Here is a 16994-nt window from a genome sequence, read left to right as displayed (position 1 = left end):
GTGGAATAGCACAGAACGAAAATGTTGAGGGATCTTTGACCAAAGATAAGAATTCCAATACGTGTCTCACATGTCCAAGTGCATTCAATACAAGGTCGTTGATACAGGACAACCCTTCAAACTCCATTGACTTGTTCTTGTGGAACTGGGGCAACTCTGGTGTATACTTCGACCAGATTTCTTTTGGCCAGAAAGATCTACCATCTAATAAGTCTTCATGATAGTCTCTTATAATGTTTGTTTTTTGCAAAAAAAGCCCCATAGAGTTAGACTTCTCAAAGTTGTCCTCTACCAATGAATCATCGGAAAATTTAGCTAACACCATCAACTTTGTCAATCCCTCACCAACTAGCCCTGCAACATAATGGCAATACAAGTTGTAATCTTCAATAGTTTCCACTCCGTTGAGGTTGAAATTTTCATCCAAGATATAATCAGCCATACCGTTACCCATTTTACGTGTAATATCTTTAACAATCTCCTGGTATTGTGATTTTAACTCATGGTAAATGTCTAGTATCTGGTCAAACTCAACAAGAACAATTCTGTCTTTTTCCCTTGGACCATTTCCATCAAATGTCCAATCTTTTGTGTCCAATTTTTCATAAAAAGTACGTAACAAAGGAACCTTGATTTCGGCGTCGATACTCATGTCATCTTCAATTGTGTCTAAAGCTCTCAACACAAGATAAAAGATCATTATGGCATCTCTTAGCTCTGGATGTAATTCCTCAATGACCGCCGCAAATGATCTCGAGGTAAGATTCAACAATTCGTAGCATCGCTTCAAAGCTGGCGATTGAGATGCTGGTGCCGGATGCAATGATTGTCTAAACCCCGTCAACTGAATTACAGACTTCAATTCATCCGGGTGGAGAAGTAATTGTAAGAATTTGCCCATGGTTGTGGTGGTAAAAGAAGGAAGCTGGAGCGAAATTTTGGCATGAGTAAATTTCTATTCATCGTATACGTCGCGAACATTTTTTTTTATTCTCTCATTCCTTTTACGACACGCGCTATACACTCTACTTGGAATTTTCAATCTTTTCAAACCATTTACGAGCAGCTTTGATGTTGTCAAGAACCAATGATTCTTCATTTTGCTCTACTGGGAATCCGTCTAATACCTCATCTTTCTTTTTTAATACCACCATTATAAACATATTTTCCGTCAAGATATCAAGGTAGAACGTTGTGCCATTACTTCCTCTAATAATCAAGTTGTTGAAATTCGTTCTCAACTTGGATATGGACTGTTTGTATGTTTTGATTATATTGGAAATCTTTTCAAATCGTTTTGGGTCCAATTCTTCCGACTCTTCCTTTTGAGAGCCGTTGGTTAACTTGTGTTGTTGTTGCTGTTTGATTGAAGTAGTTGATGAAATCACGAGGAATGTTGTCTTTTCAAACAAGATAATCTCCTCAGCATCCAAAATTGAGTTGAATTTGATTATATTATTGTTGAACAAGTTGATGTTTGGTATTAGCGAACACACAATTTGTGACCATGCTTTGTATAAACTTTCATCCCATATACTGGTTGGGAAACCAATAAGTTTGAAATGATATGGGTTACTTATTTTCTGTAACTTATCCATCATTATGGTAAATAATTCCTGCCTTTTGTCAATCTGTACAAGATCCATCTTGTGCAATAGGACAAAGATCTTTGCATCGGGACTATACTTTTGCAAGTTGGTTAAACTCTTGACAAATATTTCAATATCCTTATTGATCAGCTTGCTCTCAACGTCAAAAACATGGATCAAAACTTGAACCATTTTAAAAATATGATCCTTCTGATTGGTAAAGTAGTTCTCCATGAATACATCTTGCCCACCACAGTCCCACAATGTAAGCGACATGTTGCCCAAAAACCGGAGATGTGACAATTCAACATCCACAGTTGCTCCTAATCTTCTTGTATCGAAAGCAGAGTAGTTGGAAAAGATGATTGAGCGCATTGACGATTTACCTGAGCCCGATCGGCCCATAAGCAAGAGCTTCTTTCTTGATGATTGTGACATGATGATCAGGCGAGTTCAAAGGAGAGTTTAACGATTGACAATTGAAATTAATTTCACGCTACCAAATCTATAAGTTCAATTTAACATACTTTATACAAACTTCCTCCACCAACTGTCTCAACTCCTGTTTCCTAACTTCGTCACACCACGAGCCATTAATACCATTCAAGCTAATTTGTTTCCACTGCTCCATGCTGAATCCAAATCTTGTGTGCACAGCAACATAATTATCCAAAATATAACCGCCAAAGTAAGCAGGATCGTCAGAGTTGATGGAAAACGGGACACCTCTTTCTAAGAATAGATCAATTGGAAGGTGTCCCACATCTTGAACTACTTGTAACTTCACATTCGATAATGGGCATAAAGAAAGCATAATTTGCTCTTCATTCAATCGCTTCATCAACGATTCTGAGTGTTTGGAATTCACTCCGTGATCAATTCTGGTAACCTTGAGTTTATCTAAGGATCTTTCAACAAACGTGTGATCTCCCTCTTCACCGGCATGGGCTGTCAATTCGACATGGGGATGACTTTCTTTCAAAAGCGAATAGCATTCTTCAAAAAGATCAGGAGGAAAAGGCTTTTCACTTGAATCCAAACCCAAACCATGTATAGTTCCATCTTGGTAGTACTTTCCAGCTAACTCAATAACCTTTATCCCGTCTGCACTGGGTAAATGTCTCAACAAGCACATAATTAACCTATTCGTTGTTCCAAAATTGGTTGTTGCATCCTGACAAGCACGATTAAATCCGGAAACAACAACATCCAATGCGATTCCTCTTTCAAGGTGACCTTGCGGATCGAAAAATACCTCCGAGTGTAGACAACCATCATCCCTTGCTTTGGCGAAATACGCCATTGCCAAATCATAAAAGTCCTGCTCAGTGATTAACACACTCATTCCAACGTAGTAGTGATCTAAAAAGTCCTGCAAGTCTGAAAAATCATCATATTTTGCTATACATTGCTCGACAGTTGATGGAAATGTCGAGGGTAACTCAATATTGTTTCTCTTTGCCATTTTGAATAGTAAGTCTGGTTCTAGAGTGCCCTCAAGGTGGAGATGATGTTCACATTTGGGCAACTCCTTGAGAAAGCTATGCATGTGAGGACTGCACTCGTATTTTGTCAAAGTCATGGTGGAAAGAAATTGACAAATTCAGACCTTTGCTAGTCTCATTTTTACGATGCCTATTTCAAAACATGGCTTTTACATCTTTTTGTGTTACAATGTTATCTTTGTAAACGTTTATAAGTAGATCGGATTCCCCTCGGCGCTTCCGAAAGAGTAAAAAGTAGATTCATCTAAGGTTTGTTGCTGAATGTTAGATCTATACAAGTATTTAGTTGCCCTTGTTCAATTTCTGGTCAGCCCAATTTGGCAAGATGAAAGAAGCTTCGTGGATTTCCCTGTTGTAATATTTCAAATTCTTTGCGACAAATTCGTCACTCCAGTCGAATCTGATTGGCTTTCTAACATTAGCATTAGGGTCCTTTGAGCATACCATGAAACCAATCGAGCCTGATGGGTAGGTTGGGATCATGGTGTAGGCATATTCAGCAACTGGAAAGATTTCAGCACAATCTTTCTTCAACTTGGAGATGATATCCATATGAATCCAGATGTTTTCAGCTTGAGTAGTGATGACACCCTTTTCAGTTAATGCATCTTTCAACAATTGGAAGTATGGCTTTTGGAAAAGAGTTTCAGCAGGCCCTTCAGGATCAGATGAATCGGTGATAATAACATCAAATTGGTTCTTGTACTCTTCCAAGAATTTAAAACCGTCACCAATGTGAACCTTGGTTCTTGGATCTTGGTAGGACTTTGACATTTCAGGCAAGTACTTCTTGGAAACCTCAATGACAGTTTCATCAATGTCACACAACCAAGCTTCCTCAATACTTTCATGCTTCAAGATTTCTCTCAAAACACCACCGTCACCACCTCCAATGACCAATGCCTTCTTTGGATTTGGGTGAGAGTTCAAAGCCAAATGGGCAATCATTTCTTGGTACGAAAATTCGTCACGTTCAGTGACTTGAATGCAATTGTCCAATACCAAAACGTTACCATAAGTCTCAGATTTGAACACTAAAACGTCTTGGTATTTTGATTTCTCAACGTGCAAGACCTTGTCTACTTTCAATGACATGGCTTGACCTGGCCACATGGTCTCTGAAATCTCTGCAAACCAGCCATCCTTGATTGATGGGTGTGTTAATTGTTCTGACATCGTTAGTTTTTGCTAATTGATTATTTTCAATTGGTGAAAAATGTGAAAAAATTTTGCAAAACAAATAATAAGAGCCCAGAAAAACAATAGACCACGGAGGTTGACTTATATTATACAGTTGATCACAAGTACAGCATTCATTACGGAGGCAAAAGACTTCACTGCTACCCATAAAACTTGAGACTACGTCAGCTTTCGTTTTATATCTCCTGTTGATCAACAACATTTTCACACGTGGCTCACTTACATCTAGACTTGAGAAACCCCACACACCTTTAATATTCCATGTCACATCCTACATCACAACCACCGGAGGATAGTGTATCACAACTAACCTTGTCCCCTCCATCACAACTTTCTGGTTTCGAGTGGTGGAGACGAACTTTACTGTACCAAACTGGTCTCGGTTTCACAAGTCAAGATCGAGCACAATATGTCTATGATTATCAAAACCGAAATCTTGAGGATAAATGCCAGTCTTGTAACGAGAATCTCAAATGGGTGTTGCAATACTCACCCTCTGTCATTTTCATGATGGATCACATACGAAAGTTGAACAAAGACAATGAACCTATAGACCCCAAGTTCATCACATGTGCCACTTGTGATTTCACAAAGGGAGGTGGGTTTGACCCCCAGTCAGGTGTTTTATTGTGCAGCAACTGGATAAGATCAAAATGGCAACTAGAGGATATCTTGACCCATGAGTTGGTCCATGTATACGACTACATGAAATTCAACTTGAATTATAAGAACTTGAGACATCACGCCTGCACAGAGATACGAGCATCAATGTTGAGTGGGGAATGTAGGATATGGGCAGAAATCAAGAAGACAGGGTTGGGAAACTTTGGTAAAAAATTTCAAGACTGTATCAAAAGAAGAGCTATAATTTCAGTCAGTGCAAATCCTGGTTGTCGTAACCAGGAAGAGGCAGAAAAAGTTGTTGGAATTGTTTGGAAAAGTTGTTTCAACGATACGAGACCTTTTGAGAGGGTGTACAGATGAGACAAAGGTGTAGAGATCTCATGTAAATAGATTATCAACGGTTGCACTAAAAAAATAAATCTAGGCCCAATATCTCCGTTTGTGGAACCTCTTTTTACAATTTCTTCTCTACGGTAGCTTCGGCATTCAATTTAACTGATCAATGGAACTCCACTTTGTAAGTTTTCCCTAATTCTCACTGCATGACTAGTGCTTTTGTAATTTAGCAATTATGCATATCGGAGTTAATGGACTTATTTAATTGCTTCTTTAATCGAACAAATCGGAAACGGAACGTTTCTCATTGTTCAGCTTTCCACCTTTATTACCCAACAAAAAAAATACGGAGGACGTTTTCTGGGATTTATATATAGAATGGGATTGAATCAATCCAGTAGATAGTATTATAGCCATCTTATTTTCATCTAATATCACTCCTGAATCTCAAAAACATTCAGAGGAAAGAGTCGTGTCAATCAGAAATAACCCTGAAAAGCTAAGAAATATCTGTATTGGAGAAAATACAACTTTTCTGACAGAATTTACAGCACATCCCAATCTGCCAGTGCTATCCTCAATTGAATCAACATGGTAGGGAGAACAAACACCGGAGAGAAATTAGATTTCATATCTGATAGAATTAATCGGAGAGATTTGCTTAATATCAACAATGACTACAATGCATCATCAAGTGATACTGACGAAACTGAAGCATCTGTTTTTGAGAAGGACCCAGCTGACTTGTCTGATATCACTCCACCTATCTCGGCAACCTCCGCGCCTTCTACCACCTTAAATGATGGATACTTTAAGCAAGAGTATACCGTACTGAGATCTACAGGTAAGAAGACACCCAGCAGTCCTCTTGCTAAAAGTAACGAATTAAGATCTCGCAAGAAGCAAACTACAAGGCTACCCCGGGTTAGTACTAGTAGTCTGGATATATCAGAGACCGATATCACGTTGGATGGGTTGGTAAAGTACGTATCTGAGCAAGATCATCAACGAATTATTAGAAGAAAATCTAGATCGGATGAGAGTTCAGAAAAGAAGCGCAAGGAAAAGTATCGGTTGAGATTCGGAGACTTGTCATTCACAGGAAAAAGTACTATCTTTGACTCGCAAGAATTCATTAAGTCAGAATTTTATGGTTTCTACGTGTTATTTTGGTTGTCCACTGCTTTTATCATGATTAATGAGCTTGTACACGTATATTTTGAGAACTACGAACCCATTTGGGAATGGGAAATTGTTCAAATCTTACAGCATGACATCTTTAAAGTGGCATTGTCTGATTTGGCAATGTATTTGACTTCGTACTTTCCATTGTTGCTACAAATACTTTGCAAACGAGGTTTGCTAAGTTGGAAACGTGTTGGTTGGATTTTGCAAAGTGTTTATGACACTGCATTCTTTGCAGTATTCTTGTGGTTTTCTCACTATATGGAGTATCCATGGATTGCTAAAGTATTTTTGGTATTGCACAGTCTTGTGTTTGTAATGAAGATGCATTCGTATGGTTACTACAATGGGTATTTGTGGTCAGTTTTCAATGAGGGTATGTTTCTGGAAAGATATCTTCAACAATTGGAAGACAATGAAGTAGAACTCCCTAAAGGACACGAGTTGGAACAAACGATCAATGTTTTAAAAAGCAGTATCGAGTTTACAAAGTACGAGTTAGAGTACCAATCAAGAGCTACTTCCAACAAGCCAGAACAGGATGATAGCAAGTGTGATGAAGCAATTCTTGATTGCTCTTTTGCAGAGTTGCAGGAACGTAACTTGATCAAATTTCCCCAAAACATCAGTCTTTGGAATTATTTCGAATATAGCATGTTTCCAACATTGGTGTACACCATCCAATATCCGAGAACTCGCAAAGTGAGGTGGCTTTATGTGTTTGAAAAAGTATGTGGGATATTCGGTCTCATATTTCTTATGGTGTTTGTGGCTCAGACCAACATGTTACCTATTGTTAAGAGGGCAGGTATTGCCAGAAAACTTCCTGTACATGAACGAAGTGGCCAATACTTTTTCATACTAATTGATATGATCCCACCATTTTTATCTGAATACTTGTTTACCTTTTTTCTCATTTGGGATTCTATTTTAAATGCGCTTGCTGAGTTAACCTTATTTGCTGATCGAGACTTTTACGGTCCATGGTGGTCGTGTACTGATTTTTCAGAATATGCAAGGTTATGGAACAAACCAGTTCACAACTTTCTTCTTCGTCACGTCTATCACTCGAGTATCAGTGCGTTGAAAGTTAGCAAGACTCAAGCAACGTTGATCACATTCATAATATCTAGTATCGTTCATGAGTTAGTCATGTATGTGATTTTCGGCACCTTACGTGGTTACTTGTTATTATTTCAGATGTCACAAATCCCATTGGTCATGATTAGTAGGACAAAATTCATGAGAGACAAGAAGGTGTTGGGAAATTGTATTTGTTGGTTTGGATTCATCAGCGGGCCTAGTATTATATGTACGTTGTATCTAGTATATTAGAAATACAATTATGCGAAAAGGCAAGCTTGAAGGATGTAGATATATTAAAGAAGAGCTTTACTTGTTAGTAAGTGCAAACTGTACTGACTATGTTTCATTCTCGAAAAGAAATAAAATAAGGTTTCTTCTAGGAAAGGAATTTCTTACCCCGAGTAAGCTTTCTTTTGTCATTATTTTTTAACCGTTGGATAGTGAGGGGCAATTGACGTACACTTTTTTTTTCCCACATGCAATTTATGGATTTTGTGTATCCCGCAAGTTTTGATGGTTTGTTTCTAGAATTAGGAGTTTTGTAATTGCGTATTTACCCTGAACGTATGTAATTAACTTCCAAACAAGTGATATATAGAGGGGAACTAAACTATCTAACCCTACCCGTAGCAATTTAGTCTTGACACATTAGTTAAGAGTCACAGTTTTGACAGAATGTCAAATTATAAGAGTAAATTTTGTACAAATTTTGGCACCAAAAATTTGCCAAACTTTAACTCACCAATACAACATTATTCACATTTTAAGCATACCTTACACCTTATGAGCTTATGATATGCTCAGACGGGACTCCCAACTCAAAACTTTAAAATCCGCACAATAAATATGAGTGATGGATGTATAAAACTCTAATATCCGCATTATATATTACGTTTCCCAATTTGGTAACTCGGTATTAAAAAAGTACCACTCTTTGACACAAAGCAGAAATCGTTTTTTTTTTCCCACAGACATTGTTCAACCTAGCACAATAACATCTCCCGATCCAATGGGAATAATATATATATAATGTGGAAATTTTGCACAAATTTTGAGCTAGACAACTTTCCCAAATTGTATTATCAACTTGTCCCTGTATTTGCAACAGAGCCCGAAGAATGCTGTTTCAACCACCCCTCGGACCTTTTGATACGGATAAATATTATACTGCAACTCATGGTGCCTTAAGATTACTACTTACTTCCAACAATGACCCTGATGAAGGGACCGGGGTTTATTGTATTGTTGATCAAGCACATGGGCTCATGGGTCCTAAAATAGCGCAAACATTAATCAATAATGTCATTGGAAAACAGATTGATTTACTTGGTCGATATCCTTATAGTAGTGATGTTGCACCAAGTATCTTATTTGCTGCCCTTTTTGGTATAGTTGCGTTGTTGCATTTGTTTATATTCCTCATCAACACGTATCGAGGTCACTATTTTCTTTTGAGTTTGTTTTGGGCATTTACAAATTTGATCAGATTTATGTCTTTCGTTTATCGTGCTGTTTGGGCCCAAGATATCATCAATGTAAGAATGGGTATTGCTGATGAGATTTTACTAGTTATACCATCAATTTTATTAATTTCTGGAAACTTGATCTTGGCTCAACGGTTATTCACATGGCGACACCCAGTTGGTGGTAGCAGAAATTTATTCTGGTTTTTCATGATGTCACTTTATTGTATTGTGGCAGTATTGTTGGTTGTGGCAATTCTTGCATCAGCTATACCTTACATGTACTTCCTATCACCATCACGATTTAATGTTTACAAAAACTTGAACAAATTTGTTTGTGTCATGTTGATTTCGTATACTTTGACAGCGTCGTCCTTGATTGGGTTGAGTTTCTGGTTGCCAACCAAAAAAGATGAAAGATTGTACACGTATCAACCATGGTGGATTGAAAGTTTTGCTCCGTTTTATTTTGTCAAAAAGGGTGCTGCACAAGAAGCAGAAGCCACATTCATGAAGCGGAATTCAAACCATCGTCATGCTATTAGAGTTATCGCTGCAACGCACCATCACTACAACATGGTTGAAGGTTTGACGAATCAAAGAGGTGACTTGAAGCACAATATTTCCTTATTCGTTGTTATTATTTCGACGATTGGAGTATTTGTACCAGCTATTTTGAGAGCAGTGGTTGTTTTTCAAACCCGACAACAAAAAACTTCCTCACCAGCGGCAGCACCCACTTCAATGTATTTCTGTTGGGGAGTTTTCGAATTCGTTATGAATGTGTCGTACATAGTGGGAAGAGCAGATTTGAGATTTTACAGACCAGATGTTTTGCCAGCTCAAGTTCGTGCCATTATCACTGCAGAACAATCACAAATGGTTACACCAACCCATAGTGATAACGAGGAAGAGGAAGAGTACGAAGCTGACGACAAATATTATGATCATTACCACCCACAATACAGCGATGATGATGAGAATGGGTTTGATTTTGGTGATGGCACAAAGTCTTCTCAATCCAGTGGCGACTTTTTCTTTGGCAACACACCTAAAAATGAGCGCAATGTTCAATTTGAGGAAAAGAGTGATGGTATGGATTCTGAGATCTTCACTCCTAACCAACACACATACACAAATACGCCAGCAAATGAACCTCAGAAGAAAATCGACTATTCCGATGATGAATTCCAGTTTTAGTTGACGGCTAGAAGAGCTTTCGATTGAGGGAGCTCCGTCCTTATTTAATTCAATTCTTGCGACTTTTTATTCCATAACCAATCGTTATTGTCTGTTTTCATTTCAACGTGATATCACTTATATTATTATAGAAATTATATACATCTATAGAGAATTAATACAATTTCAATTACCGGTGTTGAGCATCAACTATGGTGAAATCAAACATGACTTAAAGCTGGAGAATAGCGTAAATGTAAAAGGTTAGTGCACTAAAAGGTGCAGCTATAATGCAGGATACAAAAGTAAGGTTTAAAAAATTACACAAGAATGGATAAAGCTCAGCCGCATGAAAAAGCAAGGGGAAAATGTGGTTGTGTTGAGTGCTCGTTTTTTGTTCTTAGGTAGCATCTTAGTCACACTAATAAGGCTATTTGTAAGTGGTGAAAAACACCATAACATTATTTGCCATATGCCTCTACTCGGGAACGTTTTTGAATAGTTATAACCAACACGCATTAATGTCGTTGACCTTCTGTTATTACTCGAGCAGAGGATTGAACTAAAAGATCATCAACTTTGGTTCAGTTTTGTTAACGAAATCACCAAAACAAGAAATGGTTTTGATACTTTAAAAAATACCTAATTGGGTTAATTACACAAAACCGATTATTCAATACAATCCTTTTGTTAATTGCTTTCTAGGATATAACCAAAACTATACAAAGATCGGGCAGTACTAGACCAACTGGACGCCTTGTGATTACCATCAATCTTTAAATATGGCCAAGAGATGACAAAATCAGGATCCTGCTCCTGTAAATCTAATCTGGATTTGAGTGAAGTTATAACTTTCTAAGTAGTGACGACAGCTGGTCATCACCAAAGACTTAGCGGTCAAGAGTCTAGACATGACCATACAAAAATGGATGGGAATAAAAGAATGCGTTTGGTTGCTACTCATGTGCAGCTGATAATGAAGCGATTCCCATATTCCAACTAAAAAGGTTCTACATTTCACAAAGTGATGATCTTATTATTTGTGCAATTATTATTGTTCTCCACTTTATCCTCTCTTATTGTTTAGCTCTTTAACTCCGGTAACTTGAAAGGAGGGGGACTCTCAAATCAACGGCTTTAAAACGTTCAAGCGGAACCCCGGTCATGATGTGTAGACATTGTAACAATAAGAGGTGTGAGTTGGACTGCTATGTGATTGCTGTGTTGAAATTGTGAACTTTTCAGCCCATCTCGAAACCAACTAGTCGTCGTACTTCCATCTCAGTTACAATACCTTCAGAAGTGGCTGTTTACAAGAGAAACTATTATCTATGGGATGAGTGTGTGTAAAATTTGCAAAGTTGTTTCTTAGTTCTGGTGATTCATAATAAAGTTCCCCTCTACATCAACTATCAACCTCTCCACTTTTGTACACTCAAACTCTAATTTCAACACATTTCAGTGAGATTTTGCACTTTGTGTGAAACATTTGATGAACAAAAATGGCAATATTGAAAATTTTATTTACCTTGTGACCAAAAATAATCTAATATCACCACTCTAATACTACAGATTACATAACATACGTTTGATTTGAAAGATTCATCATATATTCAAATGTTCCTTCATTATACAATGCTAGCTCAACAAAAATGCAGTGGGGGGTAAAAAACGACAATTTCGAATGTATAAAAGTTGATGTCTTTCCACCACACATTTTGAGTAGTCCATGTAGCCAGCCTTGCCTACCGTGCTGCACTCCTAAACTTCCAACCAAGTTATCACTGTTAGATATTGCCTACACATAAGGCTGATTTATGAACAATAACCTTACTCTTTAATATCACTACCCGCCAACACACTGCCATATCAAGCATCGGCATAACCTCAGTTTACATAATTAATCAAATCCAACCCGGTTATCTACGACTGGCCACCACTCCGCCAAATTCATTATAGTCCACTGCAATGGGAAAACTTTATTACACCCCCGCACATGGGGTTGGAAAGTTAATAGAGGAGACACTATTTAATGGAGCAGCAGAAGGAACTGGTGTCAATGAAATTCTTAAATGGGGTAGAAATGTGATTGGATACAATCTTCCTCAAAACCTAATTGACTATTTCATTGATACCCAGAATAATTTATTTGGTTCATATCCCAATCATCAAGACTACGCTCCAAGTATAGTATTTGCAGTGCTTTTCGCAATTTTAATGATTGTTCACATAATCGTCTTTATCATAAATACGTCAAGAGGACACTACTTTTACTTGTCACTTGTGTGGATTTTCTATTGTATGATGAAAGTGATTGGATTTAGTTTACGAGCACACTGGGCCACTGATATTACGCTCATTATTCTTGGACTTGTTAGCGAGGTTTTCTTGATTGTTCCTGCCATCATTATAGTTTCAGCAAACTTGATTTTAACTCAAAGATTGTTCACATGGAGACATCCTGTCGGTGGTTCACGTTTGTTGTTTTGGAATTTTATGTTTACAGCTTATGCGTTTGTTGCCATTCTTTTAGCAGTTACCATTCTCGCATCAGCAGTTCCATACTTGTACTTTTTAAGTTATACTTCATACAGGAATTGGATTCACACTGTCCAGTTTACTGCTATCATGGTTATTTTGTACTCATTGACTTCGGTTGCATTGATTGGATTGAGTTTCTGGTTGCCTACGAAAAAGGATGAGTTGAGATATACTTATCAACCATGGTGGATCGAAAGTTTTGCTCCATTCTATTTTGCCAAAAAGAATGCAGCTCAAAAAGCCGAACATACTTTTATGAAAAGAAATTCACATCATCGTCATGCTACTAGAGTCATTGCAGCAACACATCATCATTTTCATAGTGTCAAGGGATTGTCCAATCAAAGAGGAACCCTTAAACATAACATATCTATGGGAATTCTCATTGTAACAACGTTGCTCATCTTTATTGGTGCAATTGGAAGGGCCATAGTTGTGTTTCAAGCCAGATGGCAAATTTATGCAAGTCCCGCAGAAAGTAAGTGGTTCATGTACGTTGTATGGGGTGTTTTTGAAGTTATCATTATGATACTTTACATTGTTGGTAGGGTCGACCCCTTCGTTTCTATCGCCAACTCTGAATCAAGAATGGAACCAGCTCATTTGTATGGAAGAGAACCAGATTATGATATGGATGAAGATAAAGAACCCCAATTTGAAGATGATTTCGATGATGTTGATTCCAATGATTGGGATTTCACCGTACCCAAGAATGAAAAAGAAAGCAGTGGATCTGACGAATATAACGCTTACGGAATTAACTACGATGTCAAGCCATATACTGACAAAGGAAATGAGAAGTTCAACCAGAATGGGTATAATGGTGGCGATGGACGTTATAATAACCAAAACCAACAACATCCATATGCTCCATATCCTACGGAAAATAACCAACGTGAAACTGATGCAGATTCAGAGTTTCATTTTTAAAGAAAAAGAATATAGAACGTATGCTATATGGGGGTAGCGGGTATACCCTACATTTTCCAACTGTTTAAGTTTTAGATTAGAAAAAAAGTATGATTGTTATTTGTGAATGAAGCTAAAATAATTTGCGCTCTCCCCTCGAGGAGAAAACGGAGGTCATTTAAAAATAGAGCGTTTAGAATGTGAGTTTTGGTCTGGTTGGATTGGAACTGATCTGTTTGATGGGGGAACGATGTTGCAGGAATTTTCTATTTCCCAATCCAGCCGCATAAGTCACTGGATCTCCTGAATAATTTCCTTTTTCGGTAAGTTACACAACTCTAAAATAAGAATCTGCGCACCCTTTTTCAAAATTACACAAAACTGGTATCCCACGATCACGAAAGTCAAAACAAAGAAGACAAAGATTCTATTGATTCAGCACTGAGTCGTTTAGAGTGGTTATGAACTCCAGACGACGTCAACATGGCCCCATTTTGACAGATCTCTTGACTCTATATGATCGACCTGCAATAGGATGCTTTCGGTAGTAAGCTAGGAATGAGGTCACTCATAGTATTATTCATAGTAGATAAATAATACTGTCATTAATAAAACATCTTACTCCTTGATAAGAAAAGAAAACGAAAAATTTCCACTCCTTGACTGTGGTTTCTAATTTTGAGAAATTGTGGATTACTCCTCTCTCTCCTTATTGATATAAAAAATGTATGGTGTTTCTTATTGGTGCAACTTCGGCGCCAAGGAGTAACTTAAAATACGGAAGACATGGCAATGGGTATATTTACCCGTATCCGCTATTACCTTTTGTTTCTCCTTCACAGTGGTTCTCTCATCGTACGTTTTCTTCCCAATCGTTTGCCATTAAAAAGAAATTGTATTGCTATTTTAAGATTCGGGTGGGGCAATTGCAAAACTTGTAAAGAAAAAATATGTCAACAAATCATCAAAATAAAGCATTGCGCTACCATAATTTGTATAGTTTAAAGAGTGGGGTAATTTTCTAAATCTTTTGTACATAGTTAAGACAGGAAGGTTACACAAACATTTGTCTTTTATTGTTCAAAATGAGTTACAAAATGACCATCGCAAATAATAATAATACTACAGAAGAGAAATCTTTCTCGCATACTGAATCATTAATTACCCAATTCGAATAATGTTTGGTTATTACGCAGAAGTAAAAGAGTTAGACCATTCACACACACATATATATATGTACAGATCTGTTTCTTGCATATGAAAAAAAATGGATTCATACAGCCTCATTACCAGACCAATTTTTAACTTTCAGGTCCTTTGTTGTCAGACTATTCACCCATTGCAGGACATTGGAACTTATTTAGCAGTCGAAACACCACCAACTACACTTACTGCGTTTTAAAACTAGCCCTTTACGAATAGGACAGTTTTTTGTTTCTTTGATACCCTCCATCTCAATAACCATACACTTTATTACACCAAACCCTTCTCCCTTCCCTCCAACAACAGTCTATATCAACTATGGTGGACAGTGTATACACGGCAAGTACAGGTATAATGGGCCTACTATTTACCAGTGCACACAATGGTGCAGAAATTGGAACTGGTATTGACCCTTTATTGAGAGAAGCAAGAAACTTAGTGGGCCCAAAGATACCACAAATATTGATTGATTATAATATTGGGACCCAAATCAACTTATTTGGTAGTTATCCTTCAAGTAATGACTTTGGTCCGAGTTTAACCTTTTCAATCTTATTTGCAATTGTTTTCGTGTTTCATCTCATTATTTTTATCATCAATACTTCAAGAGGACACTACTTTTACTTATCAGTTGTTTGGATGTTTTATTCAATTTTCAAGGTTATCGGTTTTGGACTTAGAGCTCAATGGTCATACGATGTTACTCAGGTCGCAATTGGATTGACTAGTGAAGTGTTTTTACTTGTGCCTTCAATCATCATTGTGTCGGCAAACTTGATTTTAGCTCAAAGATTATTTACTTGGAGACATCCTGTTGGTGGTTCAAGAACGTTGTTTTGGAGTTTTATGATCAATACTTATGTATTTGTCGTGATTCTTATAGCAGTGACTATTTTGGCATCATTCGTTCCTTATTTGAACTTCCTAAGTTACACGTCTTACAGAAACTGGATTCACACAGTGCAATTTACTGCTGTCATGGTTATTTTGTATTCATTGACTTCGGTTGCATTGATTGGATTGAGTTTCTGGTTGCCTACGAAAAAGGATGAGTTGAGATATACTTATCAACCATGGTGGATCGAAAGTTTTGCTCCATTCTATTTCGTTGAGAAAAATGCTGCTCAAAAGGCAGAGCGTGGGTTCATGAAAAGAAATTCTAACCATAGACATGCTACCAGAGTCATTGCTGCTACTCATCATCACTTTCACAGTGTCAAAGGGTTATCAAACAGACGAGGCACTCTTAAGCATAACATTTCCATGGGTCTTCTTATTGTCACAACAGTGCTTATCTTCATTGCTGCAATTTGCAGAGCAGTTGTGGTATTTCAAGCTAGACAACATCGATTTGCAAGTCCAGCAGAAAACAAGTATTTGATGTATGTGGTATGGGGTGTTTTTGAACTTATTGTTATGATTCTTTACATTGTTGGTAGGGTCGACCTTCGTTTCTATCGTCCCCCAGATAGATTACCATTGGAGGTTAGACGTATCATCACTGCTGAACAAACCTATTACCCAAGTTCAGATGAAGACGACGAAGGGTTCCATAGAGACAGACCTGAGACATATGAAAAGATGCGTCATGATAATATTGCTCATGGCTACAAAAACTCTGAATCAAGAATGGAACCAGCTCATCTTTATCCTGAACGTGACGATGGTCGCTACGATGAAGAATCTGCCTTTGATGAAGATGCTGCTTCTTTTGATGATGATGTGGATTCAAATGAATGGGACTTTACGGTACCTAAAACCAAGACAACAAGCTCCAGTTCTGATGAACCAAATGAGAAATACCCGCCTTACCCAGTTAGTGAAAAACCAGCAAGGCATAGTTCGGATAATGAGTCCGAGTTCCACTTTTAAATACCATCAGGCTGATATAGTTTTTTATTCTGTTCACAAATACGATTGTTATCTTAATATCCTTTTAACTCTTTATCATTGCAAGAATCCTTAACAAAGAAACCAAAGTTAGGTGTCATATAGTGCACTCTTTGAAATAAAACTCCTCTTTTGTTAACAGTTAGAGTTCAGTTAGGATACAACTGTCCCGTAGAACTATTGGACTGGAATTAATCTAATCCACGCCTTAATTAATTTTGTTACGAGTATTTTCTCATACTGCATACAAATATCCCCTTCTCTACGTCAAGGTTTTTGCAACA

The 16994-nt window shown here is 37.5% G+C and overlaps 9 protein-coding genes across 9 annotated transcripts; 5 read left to right on the top strand and 4 right to left on the bottom strand. All coding sequences in view use genetic code 12, as the record gives it.

Moving 5' to 3' along the window:
* Nucleotides 1-901, bottom strand: CORT_0C06180 (GTP-binding protein; the record flags this gene model as incomplete). Its single annotated transcript, XM_003868847.2, has 1 exon — nt 1-901. A coding segment is annotated over one exon (901 nt), but the record flags the coding sequence as incomplete, so codon positions are not given.
* Nucleotides 902-1025: 124 nt separating this feature from the next.
* On the bottom strand, nt 1026-2027 carry CORT_0C06170 (GTP-binding protein; the record flags this gene model as incomplete). Its single annotated transcript, XM_003868846.1, has 1 exon — nt 1026-2027. The coding sequence occupies one exon, from the start codon at nt 2025-2027 to the stop codon at nt 1026-1028; it is 1002 nt and encodes a 333-aa protein (XP_003868894.1).
* A 67-nt stretch (nt 2028-2094) lies between these two features.
* Nucleotides 2095-3171, bottom strand: CORT_0C06160 (Aah1 protein; the record flags this gene model as incomplete). Its single annotated transcript, XM_003868845.1, has 1 exon — nt 2095-3171. The coding sequence occupies one exon, from the start codon at nt 3169-3171 to the stop codon at nt 2095-2097; it is 1077 nt and encodes a 358-aa protein (XP_003868893.1).
* Nucleotides 3172-3376: 205 nt separating this feature from the next.
* On the bottom strand, nt 3377-4270 carry CORT_0C06150 (Spe3 protein; the record flags this gene model as incomplete). The annotated part of the gene is made up of 1 exon (XM_003868844.1): nt 3377-4270. The coding sequence occupies one exon, from the start codon at nt 4268-4270 to the stop codon at nt 3377-3379; it is 894 nt and encodes a 297-aa protein (XP_003868892.1).
* A 285-nt stretch (nt 4271-4555) lies between these two features.
* On the top strand, nt 4556-5278 carry CORT_0C06140 (metalloprotease; the record flags this gene model as incomplete). Its single annotated transcript, XM_003868843.1, has 1 exon — nt 4556-5278. One exon carries the CDS (start codon nt 4556-4558, stop codon nt 5276-5278), a length of 723 nt encoding a protein of 240 aa, XP_003868891.1.
* A 567-nt stretch (nt 5279-5845) lies between these two features.
* Nucleotides 5846-7774, top strand: CORT_0C06130 (Are2 Acyl CoA:sterol acyltransferase (ASAT); the record flags this gene model as incomplete). Its single annotated transcript, XM_003868842.1, has 1 exon — nt 5846-7774. One exon carries the CDS (start codon nt 5846-5848, stop codon nt 7772-7774), a length of 1929 nt encoding a protein of 642 aa, XP_003868890.1.
* Nucleotides 7775-8643: 869 nt separating this feature from the next.
* CORT_0C06120 (hypothetical protein) lies at nt 8644-10188 on the top strand (the record flags this gene model as incomplete). The annotated part of the gene is made up of 1 exon (XM_003868841.1): nt 8644-10188. The coding sequence occupies one exon, from the start codon at nt 8644-8646 to the stop codon at nt 10186-10188; it is 1545 nt and encodes a 514-aa protein (XP_003868889.1).
* Nucleotides 10189-12135: 1947 nt separating this feature from the next.
* On the top strand, nt 12136-13638 carry CORT_0C06110 (hypothetical protein; the record flags this gene model as incomplete). The annotated part of the gene is made up of 1 exon (XM_003868840.1): nt 12136-13638. The coding sequence occupies one exon, from the start codon at nt 12136-12138 to the stop codon at nt 13636-13638; it is 1503 nt and encodes a 500-aa protein (XP_003868888.1).
* Nucleotides 13639-15138: 1500 nt separating this feature from the next.
* On the top strand, nt 15139-16692 carry CORT_0C06100 (hypothetical protein; the record flags this gene model as incomplete). The annotated part of the gene is made up of 1 exon (XM_003868839.1): nt 15139-16692. One exon carries the CDS (start codon nt 15139-15141, stop codon nt 16690-16692), a length of 1554 nt encoding a protein of 517 aa, XP_003868887.1.
* Nucleotides 16693-16994: the final 302 nt, after the last annotated feature.

This window comes from Candida orthopsilosis, assembly GCF_000315875.1.
Source record: "Candida orthopsilosis Co 90-125, chromosome 3 draft sequence".
Lineage (NCBI taxonomy): Eukaryota > Fungi > Ascomycota > Pichiomycetes > Serinales > Debaryomycetaceae > Lodderomyces > Lodderomyces orthopsilosis.
This window is presented reverse-complemented; position numbering and strand designations above follow the sequence as displayed.